Below are 26,474 nucleotides of genomic sequence, written 5' to 3' on the forward strand. Positions count from 1 at the left end.
TCTAAATTACATAGCTTATATAGAAACAAAAAAAAAAAAAAAAAAAAAAAAAAAACCCCAAAGCCTTAATAAGAAATAAAAATACAATAACATAAATAACATAATTTGTTACAGAAAAAGAAATAATGATTTCCCCTGCATCACTTCTTTTACTTTTTTTGTTTCTTATTTGAAAATAAAGATTAATTGCACATTCAATTCACTATAGCTAAAAGGCCGAAATCAAACTTTGGATCATCATAAATGATGATCAATTGTTTTATAACTTGGCTATAGGATTTAGGGTTGCTTTTCCCAATTAGTACGTCGTTCTAACAATACTGTAAACCTAATTGATCCATGCAATATCTTGTTAGATGCATAGTAATACTTCGTAATGTTTGGTGCGTGATTCTCTTTAGTTGAAAGCTCCATTAAAATTTTAAATGAGGTCACAATTTCCTGCACCCTAAAAATACCAAATTCACATCTACATTCGCTAACCCTAAGCGATGTATTTTAAACAGAAATTGTGACCTCATTTAAAATTTTAATGACATCGTAAACTTGAATCATTTTTTAAATGAGGTCACAATTATAATTACTTCTTAGATTTATGATTTTTTTTAATAACCAAACTTTTTTGTTATAATTTTAAAGTTTTGGTGGGCCAAGGGTCTGCCAAGCCATTATTTAACAGAGAATTTAACTGATAAAATAACGGACATATGATTTTGAGAGCAAAACGTAACTTTAGGTATAAAAGTGATACAAAAGAAGTAAATGTAGTAAAGTGTTAATTTTGATAAACTTAAGGGTAATAAAGTATAAATTATCCACAAATTAATTATTGGAAAATAAACTTTAAGGGTAGCTCGGTCCGATATGATGTTTTCAGCTAGAAGTGGAACACAAATTTTTACGTCTTGAACTGCATGTAAATAATACTCATCAATAATCACAACGGTTCTAACCCTGGCCTAGTAAATATAGCAAACCAATCTATATTAATTTTTACAGAGAGAAAGGGTAGTCTGGATAAATAGATTTCCATGTTGGTGTTAAAAAAAGAAATAAATTAAAAAACCCATTTGTGCCCGATATAAATAGTAATGCAATGTGGCCGTTCTAGGTCGTGCCAAAAATCCCAACACAATATCTTACAGAAAAGGAAAGTCTCTAATTGCTGGCAAATTAGCTACCACTCTAGTCTTACCATCACCATTTCCACCAAGAGATAAATACTAAATCCTTCAAGCTAGACAGATGGGAAAATCTAGTTGCTATGCAGCGGCGTCAGGGATAAAGAGAGGTCCATGGACTCCTGAGGAGGACAGAAAGCTTTTAGCTTACATTCAACTACACGGCCATGGAAGCTGGCGTTCCTTGCCCCAGAAAGCTGGTACGTATGATGGGTTGAGTTTAGAGTTGTGGTTATTTTGGGTTGTACGGCCTGTAGACGTCTTTGATGTACGGTTATCTAATATCTAATGAATATTGTTTCCTTATAAGAAACATATCTTCCTCTTCTTTCATGTAGTAATTAATTTGTTGATCATAGCTATCCCTACTTAACTTGGCCTTCTATTTATGTACATACAGGTCTCAAAAGATGCGGGAAGAGCTGTAGGCTAAGGTGGAGAAACTACCTCAGACCTGATATTAAGAGGGGAAATTTCAGCTTGCACGAAGACCAAACCATCATTCAACTCCATGCACTTCTTGGCAACAGGTAAAATATATTATTAAAGTTGATATTCTCTTAAACATTCATATACATCATATAACTTTGATTCAAAAGATTCCTTATATATGTGGTTCATGCAAGCGTACTATTGTAGAACTTAATTTGTTGGGTTTCCTTTTGTTTTTGTTTTTGGTTTTGTAATTTTTCTTTTGTGGACAAAATTTACAAACTAAATTATCTGTCCCAATAGGAAATGAGCACATTTATCAACACTTAAACAATAATTCATTCATCAACTTTCATGTCATTTCATTTATAAAATTTTATCTACAAATTTGGTCGTCATTACTCTATCAATAAAACTCACAACACAGAAACATTACCTTTCAGAAAATTAAAATAATGATAGTAAAAATGCTTATGGTGTATAGTTTTCCTTCACTCTTATACCGTATATAGTACTTCCATGCGAGCTAATATATATAAATATCCATGTACGGTATGTAGGTGGTCGGCCATAGCTGCCCATTTGCCAAGGAGAACAGATAACGAGGTCAAGAACTATTGGAACTCACATCTGAAGAAAAGGTTGGCAAAGATAGGGTTTGACCCTGTAACCCACAAGCCCAAGGCTGCCATTCTTAGCTCTGCAAATGGCGACCCTAAAAACTGGTCAAATCTTAGCCACATTGCTCAATGGGAAAGTGCCAGGCTTCAAGCCGAAGCAAGATCTGTCAAAGAATCCAAACTGCGTATGCATGAATCTGCGCCAGCGCCGTCGCTTTCCGATGATCATCATCAGTTTGCTCCACCACTAGTTCCACAGTGCCTTGACATACTACGAGCATCCGCATGGGAAAGCCTAATATCCATGTCAAGGTCATCGTCAAGATCGGCTGCCCAAACCAATATGAACGGCCAGGGTAATGTCTCATTTGGTGATCATCACCATGTTCATGATCATGGTATTAATATGAACGCCCAAGATTATGGCTCAAATTTTGAGGCTCCAACATCTGATCAACAATTATCAAGCCTGATGGGATATGATGATGCAACGCTCATGTCATCAGTAGCCACTGGATCGATGGATATTAATGAACTTTTCGGTGAATACTGTGGTGATGAATGCAGTGAATTATTGGCGGCACTCCACCACGATACTGGGTTTGAATTCGGGGATGCTTGGACTAGTTTGGAACAATTAATGTAAGAAGCAGTGAACAACGTCATGACGACGTGAACAATCAGTAGTCAGATTTTAACTTGACGGAGGGATTAATATATGTGTATCTAATGTTATGGTTATTTCTTATGAATAATTCTCCACCGGTATCATCTGCAAGAAATTGTAGAACTAGCTACTAAAGTTGGCGATGGTTTAGTTAGGCTTTACGAAATAATATTACATATTGGAGAATTGTAGACCATCTATTAATGATGTATAATATTGAACACCAGTTTTATAGTTGATGTGTCTCTTCCACTCTAGTTTTACTAATATAATTATGGTCAGCCTCAGCCTCATACCGCCAAGAAACAAAAAAAAAAGGAATGGAAAAAGAACATGAAAAGAAATATATAACAAAATACTTTGTTTGGACCTCCCCCTAATCTTATCAAATAAACGTTTATTTATATTATTAAGGTTAGTTTTGTAAGGATGTGATGGTGAAAGAGTCCTACAATGATAAAAAGAAAAACCGTACACAATAAATGTAAAGGTAAAATATTCTTACGTCGCTGCAAGTGTTTCTTAAAGATGTTTCTCTGAAAATAAGAACTTTGGGCTATTTGTAGGCAAACACTGCTATATATACTATGTTTTTGGTTAGTTCAAATCTCGTTTAGCTTTATTAAAAAACATTTTCAAACATATCCTTAATTTTCTAGAAATTTTATGAATTCCATATTTATTTTCTTATCTTCATTTAAAAGCTAGAGATCTATTGTACATCAACGTATAATACACACACACACACACTCTCTTTTAAGTGGTTCAGATTCCTTTGCTAGGTTAATTGTAATCCACCACATTCCAAGCTCGACTTCACCTTAGTACGATATTATCCTCTTTGTGCCCCGACTACGCCATCACAGTTTTGTTTCTGGAAACTCACACGAGAACTTCCCAGTGGATCACACGAAAAATTGGGAATGTGTGATTTGAAGCACATATACTGGGAGAAGTATTATATGACGAATCAGCTAGCAAACTAGAGTAATCATATGGATATTGTCCTTCGTGTGTTTCATAATTGATCCTCCTACTTAGATTGGATCACCTCTAATCAGAGGGAGTGTTGGGGTGTGCAAAAAGTGCAACGGCACAGGTCCCGAATTTTTTAGGGGCCCCAAAAATTTTGGTCCTCCTATATATTACTAATATAAAAAATTTTGATGGAAAAGAAAAATCATGACCATATGATTTTATCTATATTACAAGTGATTAAGTGGAGCTTAAAGTTACTATATTAATTTTTCACTTTTCTCTAGCATAAAAAAAACTTGTGTATTACTTTATTCCGCTTTTCTTTAGCAATACAAAACTAACTTGTTTATTACTTTCTCCACAAAGCGTACTTCCACATCTCTCTTGTAGTTGTGCTCCATTCTTTCATGGATGAACCCTAAATCATAATTTTATGGCAATTGGAGATTATTCAATTAGTAAGAGTGAGACACTGATTTCGATTAAGTTTGAATATTAGTTGTTGAATTCTATATAAATATGTTGTCCAAAAAATATTATTTTTTAAATAAACAAGGTCGTTTCATTTAATCTGCATAGAGCCATTAAAATGTCAGAAACGACCCTAGCTCTCATAAATTAAAGTTTGGGGTGTCTCGGACTTCTTTTGTTTTCTCTGGTGTGTCGAGTTAGTTGTTGGGTTGTTTTCCTCATTCTTTACACCAAAAAAGAAAAACAATGAAGAACAATTTGAAACTTGAACTTTCTACATTAGAAAGAGGAATAACACTAAAGGGAGAAGGCTTTTTCGGTTATGTAAAAAAAAAACACTATTATACTGCACTTGGTTGACCAAAATATTAGACAAAAAGCACTGTATCTTAAAGATTATAATAGGAAAGAAGCATCTAAAAATTGTAAAAGCCAGTTCTAGGATTGAATAAAACAAAGGGGAAACACAAAAAAGGACAGTTGTAGTAGGCAAGAAGCAAACATTTGAAGGGCTTGTATTGCTTGATTGATGTTGGTGGGAATTAGATTTGGGTTGCTCAATACTTTGAGAAATTTTTTAATAGCTGAGAACACGGACTTGTATACTAAGTGTCATAATATAAATGGTTAAATTTTTTTTTCAACCATCCAACTACTGTTATTATGACAATAAACCGTGTTTCCGATATACTAAAATATCCTCCAATACTTTTGAAGATTAATGCTAGTTTTGTGCTCATTTTGAGCTTTTGGACCACAAAAGTGTTCGTAGAGTCTTTTAACTTCTGGAACTGTCTCATACTACATCGTACACGTTATGTGGACCCTAAGCTTATATAATCACTTTAATGTCTTCATTATTTCTAGAACACGGCCATTCACAATCTAATAATTCACTGTCCATAACTCCATATCCATATTATAATAATTGGTTGGGATTAATAGATTTTAAGTAATTTAGCAGGTGAACTTGGCCCACTTAAAAGACCATATAGCATATACTGATACAATAGGACTCCACAATTTGATACATAAGCAAAAGTAATGCATTAAAATTACAAAACGAATAAAATTTATATTTATGTGTCAAACTATTTTTTACAAGTAGTAGATTTCTTAGTCCTTACACGTAATTAAGAAGCCAAGTATGTTCCATTATGGATTGAAATCTTCTTCGGATCTCACACTCTAATGTTTACGGACTGAGTAAGTCGGATCGTTCTATTTAATTAAATTTTGCAGTCCTCATTAGCGCATTTCATTGGCCCACCTCATATACCATCTTTCTTTTCAACACCCAAATATCTCTCTTTTAAACGTTGCGGATTATCTGATCTGTGGACTCCGGAGTTGGGATTTAGAGGTCCTCAATCCTTCCCTTATGATCATGTTATGACAAGTAAACACTCTAGACCATGCATGAAACAGAACTTGACAAGACATAATAAGCCTAAGCATTAATGATCGTGAATTGTTTAAAAATACAGGCCCAATTTGATAAAAAAATTACATAGGCCAAATAGTTTTGAGTTTTTAGTTAAAATCTAAAATTTGGACAATTTTAAAATTTTAAATACATTAAATTTAATGATTGAGATTAAATATAAACAAATTTAATAGTAAAATAAAAGATCTAATGGTCCAAAATTAAATCCAACGGCTAAAATAATTTTAAAAAATATTTAAATCAAAATTCAACCAATAACTCTATAAATACATATTTCATGGGGTTGGTTTAGTAAATTATCATAATCTACGTAAATATTTTAAGGTTAAAATGTTATAAAAATAAATTATGATAATCTACATAAATTTTATTTTGAAAAAAAAGTTACCGAAAATAAAAATTTAACCAAAATTTATTCTTTAATAGTTTCAGGTTAAAATTTACTCAAAATCACTGGAGCAAAAAAAATTGTTTTTAGGTTAAACTCTAAATTTTCTAGGTTTAAAAATTTCGGTTTGAACCCAAGAGATGGAAAGTGTGACATCCCACATCGCCTAGGGGAGTGATCCTTATATGTATATTCCCATCCCTACCTAGCACGAGGCCTTTTGGGAGCTCACTGGCTTCGGGTTCCTTTGGAACTCTGAAGTTAAGCGAGTAGCGCGCGAGAGCATTCCCAGGATGAGTGACCCATCGGGAAGTTCTCGTGTGAGTTCCCAGAAACAAAACCGTGAGGGAATGGTAAGCCCAAAACGGACAATATCGTGCTACGGTAGTGGAGCGGGCCCGGGAAGTCGTCCCACCCGGGCCGGGATGTGACAATTTGGTATCAGAGCCTAACCCTGGCAGCGTGTGTGCCGACGAGGACGTCGGGCCCCTAAGGGGGTGGATTGTGACATCCCACATCGCCCAGGGGAGTGATCCTTATATGTATATTCCCATCCCTACCTAGCACGAGGCCTTTTGGGAGCTCACTGGCTTCGGGTTCCGTAGGAACTCCGAAGTTAAGCAAGAAGGGGGCTAGAGCAATCCCATGATGGGTGACCCACTGGGAAGTTCTCGTGTGAGTTCCCAGAAACAAAACCGTGAGGGCGTGGTCGGGGCCCAAAGCGGACAATATCGTGCTACGGTGATGGAGCGGGCCCGGGAAGTGATCTGCCCCGAGCCGGGATGTGACAGAAAGGGTCTAAACCGATCGCTATCCACTAATGCATGTATTCCATGCAGCACATCCTGAGTTAGATTCACGACGTTGGTGAACCATACGATGGTGAAATGCCTTTTTGAGTCTTCCTAGCCCCTAAAAAGATAGATTACCATGGTGAAGCTACCAACTGATCCCTTTTAAACAATATATATATATATATATATATATATTTTTCATGATTCTTATTTTCGTGATCATTTAAATAAGCTTAGATGGGATCACTTAATCAGATAGTGAAAGGAAACCCTTTTGAATACTAATATTGCTAAAAATTTAATTATAAGGTAAATGTGGGTCTGATTATATAATACTTACATATATTTAATATAAAATATCATAATGTGTTATATTAAATATATGTATGTATTGAGTCAAAATTCGTGACGAATTTTCGTGATTATATTTTAGTGATTGCCATTAACTGTAGCTGTATTCCATTTAAAGGAACTAACCCATTTCATTTTCTGTTTCATTTTCTTTTAGAGGATTAAGATAAGTCAACCATTAAAGGAATGTCTAGTACGTGCATGTCACGATCGAATGCAACAAACGACCCCAAAATACTGCGTTAATGAATTCAACTAGGAATGCACGGGCAGTTAGTCACATATATATTACATACTTAAGCCTAAACACTAATCACTAATCCCCTCAAGAACAAAGGGTTGAGTTTCTTTTCAATATTTTTTCATAATATAACTTTAGAAAATTTGGTTTAGGCCAATGAATAAATTCTTATTTCAAACATATGTCAATTAACATTTTATTTAGTAGCATATATAGGTCAGTAGAAACAATTATCCCCCAAACCAGCTTCGTACTTCTCTTTATTGGGTAAGTGGGATTCTATCTGTGTTTATGAGAGATAAATGAGACACGAACTCGAGTTTTAAGTTGACACTTTTACTTAGAATTAGGTTTAGCCAAATTAATTAAAGTAACGTGCTCCTCCAGTGCACAAGATTTAAATTTTCTTCTCATAATTTATAAAGTTAATGTAAAATACTGTTTGCGTAAAACCCAAAAAAAAACAAAAAAAAAAAAAAACAAAACAACAACAACAAAGTTGGATGTTTTCGCCCATTTCACTACAACTTAAGAAAAACCCAAATCGTGTAACTAGCAAGGTCCATCCAGTTATAGGTCCATGAATATCTTGGAATGTCAGTACAAATTTAAATAAAAATTAAAAAATTCATTGAAAAATAAAAAAGATAAACATGATTTTATTTGAATTTTTAGGAACATAATAGTAATGAGAAAGGACAAGGGTAGCTTTTCGATCATAAATTTCCCAATAGGCTCCTCTCCTGATATTTTAGTGAAAATCTTGGAGATTCGTAAATCATATTTATTCATCGTATATAGTGCGATCAGTTTTTATCAAGTACTATTTATATTTAATTTAAAAAAAAATATTTAAAATGATTTATAACCGTACGATATACGATGAACATATATGACTCATGGAGCTTTAGAATCCTCACAAGGAGGATCCCGATTCATAATTTCAACTTGAAAACTTACACAATCATCTGGCAGTGTGTACTGAATGTGAATATAGTGTGCAGAAAATAAATCGAATCGTCCGTATAAATGGTGGTCCGTAATCCATACGGTTCATGAACCTAAAGTTATTTTAATGTACGTAGGATCGTTAAATTTGTTTTCCCCTTTGCATGCAAACGTAATGCAATTATTGAATCCACGAAAAATAAGCTTTCAAATTAAGCATCAAATTTTCTGCCCTCTCCTGGATGCCATAAGTCTTTTTTTTTTTTTTTTTTTTTTTTTCGTAATGAGATTTATACTTTCAACACGTCTCTTTATATGTGGCGAATTTTTAAGCCTAATATGTTGACAACCTACTTTGATACCATGACGAAAGTTGATGTTCTACTATAAAATCAATAGGCAATATGAGGAGCAACCCAATTACGTATAAGCAATGCAATTTCCCTTCTTTTTCCGATGTAAGTTTCATACTCTCAACAACTATATATGGCCTTATACCACAAAGGCATGCATGCATGTTTAATTTATTTCACCTTTTATATATATGTTCTGGTTTCGACTCACTGAAGTCTCTGGACTGACCTTGAAATATGCATGTACATGCTATAATAAGGCTTTACACAGTGTTGGGGCTTATTTAAGAAGGCTTTGTTCTAGACATAAAGCATCCCAAAGGAGAAGTAGATCCTAGGGAATACTTTGTTGTTCCTCTAGCAACTCCAAAGTGTTGGGTCGATCTTATGTTGAAATGCTCCCAGCGGTTAAGTTCTTCTGGTTGTTGTTGACGCTTCTTAAGACTTTTGAGATGGTGAGTTAATGTCGAAAAGGGCTTGGCATGAGAGCTTGAAGTGTGGGAGCCAAAGATCCACAAGTTTATTAAACCGTCTCCAACCAAGGGCCAGGTCAAAGGGCTTGTGGGCCCCACTGGACAAAAAAAAGGCCAAAGGTCGGCCTAAACCAGCCAGCCAGCTGGCCCTGGGTTGGGCTGAAATTCAAATTTGCAACTGCTAGTTACTGACGTCAGCTAACCGTTTTTTATTTATTTATTTTTTTTTTAATCAAAATTTGTTTTAAAAATTGTAAATTTTTTTTTCCATACAACTTTCTAAACCATTAAACATTACATAACATTAAGTAACATGAAACAACATTAAACAATATTAAACAACGTTAAATAACATTAAACAACATAAAAATTATACAACATAAAAATAAAACATTTAACAACATGAAACTTAAACAACATTTTTAAAAACATTTAACAACATAAAACTTAAACACCTACTCCATGCTTATTTTGGCCCAAAGATGTGCAATAAGATCCTGTCGTAGGTACTTGTTTTTGGCACAGGAATGTATCATTCTATAGCACCTCATGTACTCATTTAAAGAGATACTACCAGTTCTTGGATTGAAAGGCAAATTAGGCCCATCATATATTTTTGCACGAGCGCTTCTTGACTTATTTGGACCATCTTGGTCATCATCAGACTCTCCATCAATATATCTATCTCGCTCATCCTCCACAATCATGTTGTGTAATATGATGCAAGACATCATGATGGAGTCCAAATTTTCTTGACTCCACCCTCTTGCTGGTTCACTAATGATATTCCACCGTGCATGTAGAATATCGAAAGCTCTCTCAACATCTTTCCGATATGTCTCTTGGTGTAAGGTAAACAACTTTTCGGCGTCATTCATAAGGTTTAGAATTGCTTGGACAAGTGTTGCCCACTTTGGGTAGATGCCATCTGCCAAGTAATACCCCATATTGTACTGACGGTCTTGATGTAGTAGTCAAGTTGAGGTGCTTTACCCTCCGTCAGGGTATTGAAGAGGGGTGAACGCCCAAGAATTGTAATGTCATGTTGGGATCTAGGGACTTCAAAGAAAGCATGCCAGATCCATGTGTCATACGAGGTAACTGCCTCTAACATGAAAGTTGGCTTTCTCGACCTTCCGCAGAAGCCTCATTGTCATCCGGTGGGACAGTTCTTCCAATCCAATGCATGCAGTCTAATGACCCTATCATGCCTGGAAACCCATGGTTTTCAAATTTGTGAAGGAAACAATCCAGATCTTCTTGATTTGGCTCGTGGAGGTACTCATCTTTGTAAAGCTGAACAATTGTGTCACAGAATTCAGCAAGAGTATCAAGGCATGTAGACTCAGACATGCCATAGGTTTCATCCATCAAATCAGTTGGGGAGCCATAGGCCATCATTCGGAGTGCAACAGTAACCTTCTGATGAGGTGAGAAACCAGGACGGCCTGCTCTGTCTCGCTTCTGTCGAAAGTATGGATTGACTTGCTGGACATGACGAAGTAAACACTCGAAGACATAACCTCTCATCTGGAAGCGACGTCTGAAATCCTCTTATGTGTACACCAGGTTGGGGTTGAAGTAGTTGTTCATCAGATTGGCATGTGTCATCGCTCTATTTTGTGGTTTGTAAAAGCGACCAGCAACAAAGCTACCCCATTGAGGTTGTTCCTGAGTTGGCTGACACACCATGGTTATTGCTCTGTTTTGTGTGTTGCACCATACTTCATCTTCTTCATTAGACTCCTCATCTTCTCGTCTCATCTGCATCCATTTTTCTTCCAATTTGGAATTGGATAAGGACCCCTAGTTGGAATTCAAAGAGGATCCAAAGTTGGAATTAATTGCAAACTTGAATTGAAAGAGATTGAATTCAAAGGTGTGTGAATTATAACCCAACATCCACCCTATTTATAGCAAAAAAAAATTCAAATCCAATGGCTAACTAATGTCACACCCTTTTAACTACATGGCACTAAGCTGAATTCATTGCAAACATATATTGTGGCACATGAAAGGAGAATGTATATGTCTTGGGTGGTAAGCTAAATTAGGTTATTGTCATGGACAATGCACACCTAAAAAGGTGTTGGAAATTATCTCATTTGCTTATCCGGCATGAGATCACTCCAATTATGGCTTGGACTTTGGTGCTCCCAAATAGACCAAAGTCTCCATTATCGTAGAGTTTTTATGGGCCTTGTGGACCATTGTAACCTTCCACACCTCAACCCCTCTAGCAAGCCCTGAAACCACATGTCTTAGGTCATGTGAGCTTGGTAGGTGTCGGGTTTAAACGAATGTGCTCGGCATGGCGTGACATGATAATTAATTAAAACTTGTGTAAAACTTTGCTTAACTACTAATTTTCAAATAAATTATGATATAACTGGAATTAGCATGAGTCGTACAACCGTAAAGAGCAATGGGCCCTTAATCCACTTGGCCCTTCCGTGAAATTTTTTAGTCTTAACACACAGTAATTTGAGCGAGTGTGATACCTATATGTGCAAACAACATGAGTTTGATAACATTATTGCTACATAGCTTGAGCTCAATATATTGGCATCACACCCATGAATTTAATATATTGCACTCATGAGTATATTGGTATCACTTTCAAATTTTCTGCCCTATATAAGAGTATGATTTTTATATCAGTCCAATATATTGGAATCACACTTTTTTTTTTTTTTGGGTATAATGTAAAAAGCGTAAGGGCACTGGTGGTAGGTTTACCATTTATAACTTTCTGACTGGAACGTAACCACTGTATCTATGATATTAAATCATAAAATGAAGATGGAGATGTAGGTAGCTAGCTGCATTTTCCCTTTCTTCCTCCTCTGATGCAGAGTTCTAATACTATGACCAATACTTTTCAGTCGACCTTATGTTCGTATTAAATATAGATCGATTCCCCAGAATTAATCAGTCTCCCCGCAATGTTTCTGAGGCTAACAAATGCATTGAAGAAAGGAAATAATGACACAAAATCTTCTTTAACTTGTTGGTAGTTAATTAAGAATTTGATGAAGCATTGCGTGAAGAATATGTATGAGATAGTAGCATGTATAGAGACATATAGTCATATTCTGGCCAAACGCCAAGGTCCCCAACCATTTCCAATTATGATGCGCAATAAGTCAAAGGCCATCATGACAGTAATAAATGAATGATGGTCCAGTGAAATTTATGGTGTATGGTAAAGAAATTCTATGATCATATATTGTTGTATACTTGCATGGATGGCTACTAGCAACTGAAAGCGTTTTGATGTGATGCATGCATGCATGGTTTTGTGTATATATATTTAGGGTTTAGGCAACAAGCAACAATCGTAATATGAATATATTTAGGGTCAACTACGGTTGAATTTTGGTTGGAATTGGCTAAATAATGTGCTTTACTTTCTGCACTCCAGTTAATTTATTTTTACGTAGATGTCCCGTCGTTTAATTGAACGAAAATAGGTTTGGTACCAGTTTCGTAGAATTTTGCAAAACCATTAAAAACGTATGTAACATGTTTGTGAAAATTGAATGCAATAGTTCAGTTTCTGCAAGATGTTTTCATGCTCGGTAAGAAAATAATGTAAATCATTTGAAATTGGTCTTATCATTTTTTAAGTCTCATAATCAACTCTAGGTCAATAAAATGAATATCTCTATTAATTAATGAAATCCTCTTTATCAACTAAAAAAAATGGTGAAAAGACTAATTAGTCTTTTATTACAAAAAAAAAATAAAAATGATGGGCAATAATGTAATTTCATAGGTCCAAATTTTACTATTTTTTATTGGAACATCACCTACAGGTGATGTTAAAATATCTCTAATATTTAAATTTAAAAAAAAACCAAAAACAAAAACCTCCCCCGCCCCCCCCCCCCCACGTTCTCTCTCCCTCTCCCTTTCATTTTCTAAAAAAATGTGTTTATACACACAAAGTGTGTAGGCAAATGCTAGTAAATATAAAAGCTATTCAACCTATTCTTATCAAGTTTGTGCACTCAATTAAGAGAAAGTAGGGATGACAACGGTTCGGTTTGAGGACGGAAATGCTATATTCATCTTCATAACCATGAAAATTAACCATATCCATAACCGTCAATTAACCATCGGGTAACGGATTCCCCATCGATTAATGGTTATACCCATCTTCATCAATACAAAAAATATATTAGTTCAATTGAAGCATGATAATTTAGTAAATATTAATTTCGTCATTAAATATTTGATGTATAAAATGATTTAATGAATGAATCTTGTGGAGCATAAAAATTAAAGTAAACATTGATAATGTTGGCTGATCTTTGATATCTCCCGTAAGTACTATTGGTCTGGATTTTCATAGATTTTGATTCATATCAAAACTTTTTATTGCCGACAGTGCAACTTTTGTATTCTCAAGGTAATGAATTTAGTGAATAATAAATAAATAAATATTATATAATACAATTATATTATATATAATTCGGTTTGGATTCAGGGATAGATATGGATTGTTGACCCCTATAACCATATCCAAAACCATAACCGGATATTATTCACGGTTTTTCCCCATATCCAAAATATACCCGAATATTCATACCCAAATCCAATTTATTTGGACGGTTATCCACGGTTATCAGTTTTAACCGTTAGAATTGTCATCCCTAAAAGAAAGTCTTGAGTGATACTGTCGTATGGGGCACACACTCCTAAAGTTGTGGGATTAGAGAACATGTTACCATGCTACTGCATTCATGAAGAAAAACTTCTTTTCAATGGAGGTAAATAAGTTCTTCTCTTTGTAAATCTCTTCACATTAAGTCATATAATTACGAGATGCAGAAACATGGGTGTTTACCTCGGTGACATGGAAAGTTTATACGCATTCATGGTACGGATTGAAAGGTGTTTTGAGTTACAGTATATGAAAAAGGATTACATTTACCATAAGATGGAGAGACTCTGCAATGCATGCAAGATGCCCTAGTACAGTAATACTTGTAATATTATTTGATCTCTGGTCTCTCCATCAGGATTATTCAGGACTGGTACTTAAATATGCTTCTGGCCTGTTAAAAACTTAATATTGATAGTACTCCACAGCAGCTATTGTGATAGTCTGCTCTGATCTTTCCCCTATACTTCACTGTTGATTAAGAAGAGTTTCTTTGGCACTGAAACCTGGAGATTTGAGTTCTCTCATAATCATGATATATATGGTGCTTGTGTCTGCGTGCTAGCTTAGCCAGTGTGAAGAAAATTGAGGTTTCAATATGGAGAGTAGCACAAAAGCTCTTATAAGCTTTTAAAAAGTTTCTCTTTTAACTGATGTGAGATTCTTTTACCTTCACATTCTTACACGCTTTGTCATGTGCGACAAATTTTCAAGCCAAACACATGGACAAAGCAAATTGGGTGATGTAGAGCATGTGTGACCGTTGGGCTTCACACGTGAGCCAGTCTGCTCTGATACCATGAAGAGAGTTGAGGTTCTATAAGACCAATTGGCAATATGAGAAGTACCCAACCTTTTATAATCCCTTGCAAGGTTTCTCATGTTACCGATATAAGACTATGTTACCTTCACATCTTTACATAATGTACGTGACTAATAATGGTAATAATGGGGTAGCTAGAACTTGGAGTATGGGAAAAATCACAAGTACCATAACTCTCTGCTATGAGTTATCACCCAAAGTGGATCAGGAATTCATCATCAAAGTTACAGATTGTGGTTGCACTTTTGCCACTGTTACACTATTATACTAGTCTCTCAACCATCAAATCAAAGTGGAAATTATTGTGGTAAACTAGAGCACGAACGTTTGATCAGACTTGGAGTTGAGTCGTAACAATATTGTACTTAAAGATGATGCATGGAAAAACTTGCAAACTTGGCCATGTTTGATACAGAGAAGTTATAGTTCACAATGCAATATGCGTGCATGTTGACAAACTTCTCTTCTTAAATACGCTGGCTAGCTTTTTAATTCATTTTTGGGACATAAAACTCTATCATGCATGGTAGTCATCAAGTTAATTAGTTATCAGTTTTTGTTTAGTGATTGCTTTTAGTTAGAAAAAATGAAAACTAAAAATTACGTTATAAGTTTTCAAAACTTGGAGTGAATAGTTTTCATTTTTTTTAAGAAAAAAGTTAAAGTGAAATAGTTATTAGTATGATTATCAAAAGGCTCTTGGACAAAAAACAAAAAAATTTAACTTAATTATAGTAATGGTCCCTAAAAACATTTACTTAAACGTGAAAGTGACCAACTATTCATATTCTAAAACCATCGATCTTAAACAGAAAATGCATGCGTAATTGCGTATGAATCCATTTACTATTGAATTAATTTTTTTATACAATCAAGCAACAGAAAAGGGATCCTCTTCGGATCCCTTCCACCAAATCCACCCAATCACCCAATTTGGACATTTGAAATTTGATCCAATTGCTAAAAACAGGGGATCATTTTAAAAGTTATAATGACTTTAGCAGTTTGATCAAATTTCAAGAGCCTGGATTGGGTGGATTTGATGGAAAAGATCTGGAAAGGATCCCCTTCCCAACCAACGTGGTATCATAACATTAATACGTATATTATATTATATTATATATATATATATAAATTAAAGGGAATTTTTACTTTATCATCCTCAAATTTATCAAAATTTGTTTTTTACTACACTTTTTTCGTCTTATTTTTATATTTAAAGTTACAATTTCTTGTCAAAATCATACTTCTCTTAGTCTTTTTGTTAAGTTCTCCATTAAACAATAATGTGACAGGTTTTTGACCCATCAAAAAGTTTAAAATTATCCAAAACTCATAATTCCTTTTTTATTACTTAAAAGAATCATAAATATTGGAATTTTTTTTTAAAATTAAAATACAAAAAATAAAAAATATTTTCTCTGCCACTCCCATTATCTCATCCTCACTCGTGCAACCTCCTACATAATATTCCCACCGCCACCGGACGCTCCCCCACCCCATACCAACCTGACCCACTCCAACTCTACACCAACGCAAGCGCAACTCCCTTATCCTTATCCCGGCGGGTACTCGTCCCACTTGTGTTTATCTTCCCGTTGAACATGTTCGTGTAGTTCACCTCTGTCGCGTTGTCCAAAACGTCATCGCTTGGCACTGTGTAGCCGAGTCTTGGTACGAATTGATTATAAATGGGAATTTGGTTTGGCGGTGAATTTGAGAATTGGAGTTACAATGACTTGTCGTAGCAGGTCTAGAATCGACTTTGACTTGGTGGACGCATGTTGGGGGCTTGAGCGCTGAGAGCAGATGTGCGATGCTCTTTGTGTCAAAAGTCCAATCTCAGCCCTTGTGGACGAGAAATTTTTAGTTGTGATAAAAATATAAATGGTACATCACGTGTTTTAATAGGAATAGAGGGAAATTTTATTTTTTAAATTAATAATTTTTTAGCACACATATCCGACCATTTGTTTAGTGACACGTGATATACCACCCCGTATACCGGTCACACTGAAGAATCTCTCCTTGTGGATAGCCTGCGCCCCAGGTTAAATGCCCCCACTCGCCACTCTCCATAAGAGACGAGAGATTTTCAATGTGACCCTCACACGAGGTGGTACATCATGTGTCCCTATATAAATAGTGGAATATGTGTGTTAAAAAGCTAATAACTTAAAAATTAAAAATTTTCAACACTTACATAAAAACACGTGGTGTACCATCCATGTTCCCGTCACAACTAAAAATTTCTCATAAGAGACAAAGGAAGAGGGTGAGATTGTACTAGTATTCGAAAAGTGCAGGCAAAGATTTTTAATTTTTTTTCCAATTTTGCAGGTTTTCGAAATATTTTTTGGTAAATAACTAATTGAGTTTATTTGTTGACTTCTTCGATTTTTTTTATTTTATTTTTATGTGACACCATCTGTTGATTCTAAAAACTACAAAACTTACGTGGCGTGTAGGCCGAATAACTAATGAGCTAATTACGTCTTTCGGTTAATGCGGGGTGTGCCAACTCGTCGGCCAAGGAATAAAATTTGTTGATGTTGCGTTGAATGCGCTACTGACTTCTTGATCTTGCAACTGCGAGTGAGGAAGGAACACATCTCGGTCTTCGGGTTCTCGAGCCTGAAGACAAGGCTGCTAGTTCTGCGAAGTTCACGAATCGTCAGAGTCGGGTTCGGTTTGAGTGATTATATTCGTAAGAGTATAAGCACGTTGAACCGGCTCCAAACTATACGGACACAAGTACTCAAAAGAGATGTATGTCTTGATGATAAATGTGGTTCGGCCGTCAGAATGCCGAACTCTGAAACTCACTTGTGAGTATCCAATCATAAAATCACTCGGCTTTCAATGTGCCAAATGTAGTAACTTGTAACACCTTACTTCACCGAGAAGGTTAATAAGATGACATCTGCCAATAAGGATTCGGAAACCCTTCTCGACCGAGACTTGGATAGGTAACCAGTCGGGCTCAATGCAGTGTTGTTTATCCAAACTGAAGGTGCTCCTTGGTCGGCTGATTCTACGGCAACAGTGCTGTTTATCCAAACTGAAGGTGTGTTGGCAGAAAAAAAAAAAGAAAAGAATCTCAAGATGTTTGAAAGGTTTGCGCAGCAATTTGTGTGTTGAATTGGAGGAGACTTTGGTTGTCTGCCGTTTGGTATTTATCGAGATTTGCATGCCCAAGTCGCGAAAACCCAATCTTAGTTGCACTGTGACTCTGAGTCTTTATTGGTTGCTAACCTCACGTTTTTGTCAATCAAAACTGGCTGTCATCTTGCAACCTGATGCAATCTTGTTTCGATGTTTTGACTAAATTATTGGCATAATTCCATGAATATCCAATGGTACTTTTATCTCATCATCATAACCTTTATCCACACATGCGTAATAACCTTCTGCCCATGTGCATGCATGATGACTCCTTTACCAGCTTAAACTCTTAAAAAGTAATTCTAATTGATAAAGTATAATCACCAATTCCTAGATAAGACCACGTGCACCAATCCCATCCATGAATTCCAAGTCAATTTGAACTGCACCACCCACTTCTATATCAGAAAATAGGACTTAAAGTTTTGGTAATAATTAGCCACGTAGGAGACTGCATGCACTTGGAGTCTGATATGATGAGCCAATTCGAATGTCTCCGCACAAGAAGACATATCAGATCATCTTTTCCAAAACAACCAACTGGATATATCAAAAATTAGATTTTAACTATCCTAGTTAATATTAAGAGATAATATTATGATTAAAATCATAATATTACTTCTCAATAATAACTAAAAATCATTTCAACCACTTTATCATCCAACGGTCTAATATCTGCTTATTCAACAGTCTCGATTGCTCGAGCCAATGGTGTAATTTTCAGCCCAAACACCATCATTTAATGGAAGACTTAATCGATAGACTAATAGAAATATGATTTTGGAAGAAACACGTACTTTAAATATGAATGTAAAACAACAAAAAATAAGTATAGTAACGTGAGAATTTTGATAAACTTAAGAATAACAAAGTGTAAATTACCCATAAATTAATTATGGAAAAAGAAACTTTAAGCGTAGCTGCTGTCCGATACGATGTTTTCAACTAGACGTACGTGGGACACAGATAGGGATGGGCAATCATTATGGTGGACGGGTAATCACCGTTTATACTCATACTTGCATAACTGTTTACTGGTTGGGTAATTGCCTAAACGATTATACTCATACCCATAACCTTTTATAAACGGTTAACCATACCCATAATCGCGTACTCATTTAACCGTAACCGTATACCCATTTATCCATACTCGTTTATGTATTTTTTAACCCATTTACCCCTTTTTATGCCTATTTACATTTTTTTTTTAACCATAACCGTGTACAATTCCAATAATTGAAATAATAAAGACGAACGATAGTTTTAATCAATCAAGGTAATATAATATATTTGCTAATAATTGATTTTTTAGTAACAAAATACCTCTCATTACTTGAGCAAGCATATTGGAAAGAAAATTCATGTATTTTCGACATATTTTTCTTCTATACCCAAGCAAGTATTCAATTATAACATTAAAAAAAAATTAAAAAAAATCACAACGGCTCTAACCCTGGCCTAGTAAATATAGCAGTCCAAATATTAGTTCTCAGAGAAAGAAAGGATAGTTGGACAAATAGATCATAAATTCCACATTGGTGTTAAAAAAAATAAAAACCCATTTGTTCCCGATATAAATAGTCACGCAATGTTGCCATTCTAGGTCCCAACACAATAGTAACGCAATGTTACAGAAAAGGAAATTCTAGTTGCTGGCTAACTAGCTACCTCTCTAATCTTAACATCACCATTTCCACCAAGATATATACTAAATCCGTCAAGCTAGACAGATGAGAAAGTCTGGTTCCTATGCGGCGTCAGGGATAAAGAGAGGTGCATGGACTCCTGAAGAGGACAGAAAGCTTTTAGCTTACATTCAACTACACGGCCATGGAAGCTGGCGTTCCTTGTCCCAGAAAGCTGGTATGTACTTATGGGATGATTTTAGGGTTGTGGTTATTGCGAGTTGTACGGCCTGCAGACGTTTTTGATGTACCGTTATCTTACATCAAATGAATGTTGTTTCCTTAAAAGAACCTAAATATCCTCCTCATCTTGCATGTAGTTAATTTGCTGATTATAGCCTCAATTAACTTGGTCTTCTGTTTATATCCATACAGGTCTAAAAAGATGCGGAAAGAGCTGTAGGCTAAGGTGGATAAACTACCTCAGACCTGATATTAAGAGGGGAAATTTCAGTTTGTACGAAGACCAAACCATCATTCAACTCCATGCACTTCTTGGCAACAGGTAAAATATATTATTAACATTAATATTATTCTTAAACATTTACGTACAATAACTTTGATTCAAGAGAGCCTTTTTATATTAAATATTTAGGGCATGCATGCATATTATCGTAGAACTTAATTTGTTGGTTTTCCTTTATTTTTGTTTTTTTTTGGTTCATTTTTCTTTTGTGATATCAATAAAACATACAAAACATTCTTGAAATAGTTACCTTCAGAAAATTAGAATGATAGTGAAAATGCTTATGTGCCTTGGTTTTCCTTTACTCTTATACTATATATCGTACTTCCATGCGAGCTAATGGTGGATGTATAAATATCCATGTATGATCTGTAGGTGGTCGGCCATAGCTACATACTTACCAAAAAGAACAGACAACGAGATCAAGAATTACTGGAACACACATCTGAAGAAAAGGTTGGCAAAGATAGGGTTGGACCCTGCAACCCATAAGCCCAAGGCTGCCATTCTTGGCTCTGCAAATGGCGACCCCAAAAACTTGTCAAATCTCAGCCACATTGCTCAGTGGGAAAGTGCCAGGATTCAAGCCGAAGCAAGATTTGTCAATGAATCCAAACCACGTATGCATGCATCTGCGCCAGCGGCGTCGCTTTCCGATGAGCACCATCAGTTTGCTCCACCACTAGTTCCACAGTGCCTGGACATTCTACGAGCATCCGCATGGGAAAGCCTAATATCCATGTCAAAGTCATCGTCAAGATCGGCTGCCCTAATCGACGATACAAACGGCCAGGGTAATGTTTCATTCGGTGATCATCATCATGTTCATGATCATGGTGTTAATATGGACGGCCAAGATTATGGTCCTAATTTTGAGGCTCCAACATATATTCCAACATCTGACCAACAATTATCAAGCCTGATGGGATATGATGATGCAACGCTCATGTCAGTACCCACTGGATCGATGGATATTTATGAACTTTTCGGTCAGTACTGTGGTAATGAATGCAGTGAATCATTGGCGGCACTCCACCACAATCTCGGGTCTGAATTCGAGGATGCTTGGAATAGTTTGGAACAAATTATGTAAGAAGCAGGTGACATTTCTGATGATTAATTCTCCACGGCACCACTTGCAAGAAATTGTAGAACTAGCTACTAAAGTTGGCGATGGTTTTATTAGGGTTTACGATGTAATATAAGTACTTATTGGAGAATTGAAGATCATCCAATTAATGATGCATTAATATTGATCACCAGCTTTATAATTGATGTGTCTCTTCTACTCTAGTTTAACTAATAATATTATTATGTTCAGCCTCTTACCGCCAAGAAACAAAAAAAAGGGAATAGAAAAAGAACATGAAAAGAAATATATAACAAAATACTTCGTTTGGACCTCTTCCTAATCTTAACAAATAAACATTTATTTACTTAAGGTTAGTTTTGTAAGGGTGATGGTAAATTAAAGAGTCTTACTATGCTTTTCCAGAAATTTTATGAATTTCATAATTAGTTTCTTATCTTCATTTAGAAGCTAGAGTTCTATTGTACATATATACATACTATTTTCAAGTGGTTGAAATTCATTTGTTGAGTTTCATTGTAATCTTGACTCTTGAGATAGAACATCCAACCTTAAAATTTCAACACTACATATTGGCTATACATTTGTATATCGTAGAAGGCGGAAAGAGATCCTCTCCGGATCTCTTCCACCAAGATCACCGGATCAAGTGATCCAAGCCTTTGAAATTTCATCCAACGGCAAAAAATTATTATAGCTTTTAAGGAATCAAAACAGGTGGATTGTTGGATGAAATTTCAAATGTCTGGATTACTTGATCTGGTGGTCTTGATGGAAGAGACCTGGAGAGGATCTCTTTATGTAGAAGGCAGCCCAAGCGTACCCCTGCACATTAATTTGGTGATGTGCCAAAACTTGAATGTATCATCATGTATATATGGACCGTGGCCTATATTTAAAAACTTTAAACAAATATAGTCGGCTATATATAATATATAATTGTATATATTTAGATTGACCGCGCGATATATGATAATATATAAAATCACATGCATCTGTGGATATTTTCATGTATTAATGTTGTCTTTCACCCCAGATACATATGGACCATGCTAGCTATGACTTGTGACATGCATATGTGAGCTGACTACGAGTTTGTTTGGATGTGCTTTCAAAATAACTGAAAGCGCTTTTAAATAAAATATTTTGGGTTCCAAAAGCACTTTAAGTGCTTTCTCTAAGAAGCACCAGTTATATGCTTCTTTCAGGAAACACTTTAAGTGCTTTTCAAGGATTTACTAACATTTTTTCTAAGGATTGCTTTCAAAAATATTTTCACCAAAAGCACTTTCAGTCATGTTTTAAAAGCACATCCAAATGAGCTCCACATCGTTGATTATTTGTTCAACATTATGCACGTGTGTCCCGCCATGCATGCCCTAAAATGGTAAACTGTTTTATTTGTTTAGTTAAGTTCTGCCTTGACCTTCACAAGCTTCAAAATTAAAGCCTTCATATTGATAAGTTATCTTCATGTAACTTGGCGTACGTAGGGTTCCCACACCATCAAATCGCCAAAAATATAACACCAACAGGCAAGCACTGTGTTGGCCTATTGCCATTTGTGATGGGTACAGTTAATTAGTTAATCTTCTTGTGAAATATTATATAGCGGATCAATTAGCAAACTAGCTAAAATAATAATAATATAGATATTGGCCTTCTTGTGTTTTCTGTGATGTTTTGAGTTAGTTGTTGGGTTGTTTTTCCTCGTTCTTTACCCCCAAAAGAGAAAAACAATCAAGAAAAATTGAAACTTGAACTTTCAACATAGAAAGAGGAATAACGCTAATGGGAGAAGGCTCTTTCGGTTATGTATTCAATAACCAAAATATTAGACAAAAAGAACTTTATCTTGCAAGATTATAATAGTAAAGAAGCATCTAAAAACTGTAAAAACAAAAGAGATACATAAAAGAGACAATTGTAAAAGGCAAGAAGCACACATTTGATGTAGCTGGGAATTAGATGGAAAATCACATAGTACATAGTAATGTATATGATATATATTGAATATAATGTACCGGTTGAGTGGTTGTGCGTTACAGATTTTCAAGAATTTTAGCGGGTGATCTTGAGCCGCTTTAAAGACTATATATTATACTAATATACAATAGAACTCGACAATCTGATACATAAGCAAACGTAATGCATTAAAATTACATAACAAATAAAGTTTATATGCACGCGCCAAATTAATGTTTACAAGTAATAGATTTCTTAGTCCTTACATGTTAAGAAGCCAAGTATGTTCCGTTATGGATTGAGATCCTCTCTGGATCTCACACTCTAGAGCATGCAGACGATTTAATTTAAATCTTGCGGTTCCCATTAACATGTCTCATTGGCCTACTTTACAGTTACACACAATCTCTATATTCAACGCTTATATATCTCTTTCTTGAACGTTGTGAATTGCTTGATCTGTGAACTCCAGAATGTGAGATCTAGAGATAATCTCAACGCTTCAGTTATGTTAATTAGTTATGGCAAGTAAATACATTAGGCCATGCATGAAAATTGAACTAGTGAAGGCATTATGGGCCTAAGCATTATTGGTCGTGATCTGTTTAACAAATAAACATTTATTTACTTAAGGTTAGTTTTGTAAGGGTGATGGTAAATTAAAGAGTCTTACTATGCTTTTCCAGAAATTTTATGAATTTCATAATTAGTTTCTTATCTTCATTTAGAAGCTAGAGTTCTATTGTACATATATACATACTATTTTTAAGTGGTTGAAATTCATTTGTTAAGTTTCATTGTAATCTTGACTCTTGAGATAGAACATCCAACCGTAAAATTTCAACACTACATATTTGCTATACATTTGTATATCGTAGAAGGCGGAAAGAGATCCTCTCCGGATCTCTTTCACCAAGACCACCGGATCAAGTGATCCAAGCTTTGGAAATTTCATCCAACAGTAAAAAATTATTATAGTTTTTAAGGGATCAAAACAGGTGGGTTGTTGGATGAAATTTTAAAGGCCCGAATTACTTGATCTGATGGCCTTAGTGGAAGAGATCCGGAGATGATCTCTTTATGTAGAAGGCAACCCAAGCGTACCCCTGCACATTAATTCGGTGATGTGCCAAAACTTGAATGTATCATCATGTATATATGGACCGTGGCCTATATTTAAAAACTTTAAACAAATATAGTCGGCTATATATAATATATAATTATATATATTTAGATTCACCGCGCGATATATGACAATATATAAAATCACAGTGGATATTTTCATGTATTAATGTTGTCTTTCACCCCAGATGCATATGGACCATGCTAGCTATGACTTGTGACATGGATATGTGAGCTGATTACGGGTTTATTTGGATGTGCTTTTAAAATAATTGAAGGTGCTTTTAAATAAAATGTTTTTGGGTTCCAAAAGCACTTTAAGTGCTTTCTCCAAGAAGCACCAGTTATGTGCTTCTTTCAAGAAGCACTTTAAATACTTTTCAAGGATTTACTAACATTTTTTCTAAGGATTGCTTTCAAAAATATTTCACCAAAAGCGCTTTTAGTCATGTTTTAAAAGCACATCCAAATGACCTCGACATCGTTGATTATTTATTCAACATTATGTACGTGTGTCCCGCCATGCATGCCCTAAAATGGTAAACTGTTTTATTTGTTTAGTTAAGTTCTGCCTTGGCCTTCACAAGCTTCAAAATTAAAGCCTTCATATTGATAAGTTATCTTCATGTAACTTGGCGTACGTAGGGTTCCCCACCATCAAATCGCCAAAAATATAACACCAAAGGGCAAGCATTGTGTCGGCCTATTACCATTTGTGATGGGTACAGTTAATTAGTTAATCTTCTTGTGAAATATTATATGGCGGATCAGTTGGCAAACTAGCTAAAATAATAATATAGATATTGGCCTTCATGTGTTTGATAATTAATCCTCTATTTGGATTGGATCGCCTCTCAGAGATGATAATTTTGGGGTGTCTCAGACTTCTTGTGTTTTCTGTGATGTTTTGAGTTAGTTGTTGGGTTGTTTCTCCTCGTTCTTTACCCCCAAAAGAGAAAAACAATCAAGAAAAATTGAAACTTGAACTTTCAACATAGAAAGAGGAATAACACTAATGGGAGAAGGCTCTTTCGGTTATGTATTCAATAACCAAAATATTAGACAAAAAGAACTTTAGCTTACAAGATTATAATAGTAAAGAAGCATCTGAAAACTGTAAAAACAAAAGAGATACATAAAAGAGACAATTGTAAAAGGCAAGAAGCACACATTTGATGTAGCTGGGAATTAGATTGAAAATCACATAGTACATAGTAATATATGATATTATTGAATATAATCACCGGTTGAGTGGTTGTGCGCTACAGCTTTTCAAGAATTTCAGCGGGTGATCCTGAGCCGCTTTAAAGACTATATATTATACTAATATGCAATAGAACTCGACAATCTGATACATAAGCAAACGTAATGCATCAAAATTACAAAGCAAATAAAGTTTATACGCATGCGCCAAACTATTATTTACAAGTAGTAGATTTCTTAGTCCTTACACGTTAAGAAGCCAAGTATGTTCCCTTATGGATTGAGATCCTCTCCGGATCTCACACTCTAGAGTTTGCGGACAGTTTAATTTAAATCTTGCAGTCCCCATTAATGCGTCTCACTGGCTTACTTTACAATTACACACAATCTCTATATTCAACGCCTATATATCTCTTTCTTGAACGTTGTGAATTGCCTGATCTGTGAACTCCAGAATGTGAGATCTAGAGATAATCTCAATGCTTCAGTTATGTTAATTAGTTATGGCAAGTAAATACACTAGGCCATGCATGAAAATTGAATTAGAGAAGACATTATGGGCCTAAGCATTATTGGTCTTGATCTGTTTAACAATATAGGCCCTAATAGTTTAGTTTTAAGCCCAAAAGATTTGTGGTTCTATCTTAAGCGTGTATTACAAACATTCCAAACGTGTTATTCAATCCGGAACGGAATCCCCTCTGTACCCTTTGAAACTGAGTCTCCTGATCAAGGAATTCAGACCGTTGGATCAAATTTCAGCTGTTCAGATTCCTTGATCAGAGGCTCAGTTTACAAAGATCCGGAGAAGATCCGGTTTCCTTCAACCCCAAATTCCGTTGACTCTCAGTCAAAAAACCAATCCCATCCTCACACGTGTCAAGTTCCGGTAAGCCGATTGCTCTCCACCAATGCGCGAGTAGAACTAGACTCTCCTGTTTG

The 26,474-nt window shown here is 35.3% G+C and overlaps 3 protein-coding genes across 3 annotated transcripts; 2 read left to right on the forward strand and 1 right to left on the reverse strand.

Annotated features, from left to right (window-relative positions):
• Positions 1-1,051: 1,051 nt before the first annotated feature.
• On the forward strand, positions 1,052-3,318 carry LOC103931391 (transcription factor MYB106-like). The gene is made up of 3 exons (XM_009340870.3): positions 1,052-1,381; positions 1,582-1,711; positions 2,174-3,318. Exons 1-3 carry the CDS (start codon positions 1,246-1,248, stop codon positions 2,877-2,879), a joined length of 972 nt encoding a protein of 323 aa, XP_009339145.2. The 5' UTR covers positions 1,052-1,245; the 3' UTR covers positions 2,880-3,318.
• A 7,133-nt stretch (positions 3,319-10,451) lies between these two features.
• Positions 10,452-10,874, reverse strand: LOC103931400. Its single transcript, XM_009340876.2, has one exon. The coding sequence runs from the start codon at positions 10,872-10,874 to the stop codon at positions 10,452-10,454; it is 423 nt and encodes a 140-aa protein (XP_009339151.2).
• Positions 10,875-19,239: 8,365 nt separating this feature from the next.
• On the forward strand, positions 19,240-21,404 carry LOC103931389 (transcription factor MYB106-like). The gene is made up of 3 exons (XM_009340869.2): positions 19,240-19,864; positions 20,062-20,191; positions 20,528-21,404. The coding sequence occupies exons 1-3, from the start codon at positions 19,732-19,734 to the stop codon at positions 21,243-21,245; spliced, it is 981 nt and encodes a 326-aa protein (XP_009339144.1). The 5' UTR covers positions 19,240-19,731; the 3' UTR covers positions 21,246-21,404.
• Positions 21,405-26,474: the final 5,070 nt, after the last annotated feature.

This window comes from the organism of the source record quoted next, unplaced genomic scaffold, assembly GCF_019419815.1.
Source record: "Pyrus x bretschneideri cultivar Hongxiangsu unplaced genomic scaffold, Pyrus_bretschneideri_v1 Contig3, whole genome shotgun sequence".
Lineage (NCBI taxonomy): Eukaryota > Viridiplantae > Streptophyta > Magnoliopsida > Rosales > Rosaceae > Pyrus > Pyrus x bretschneideri.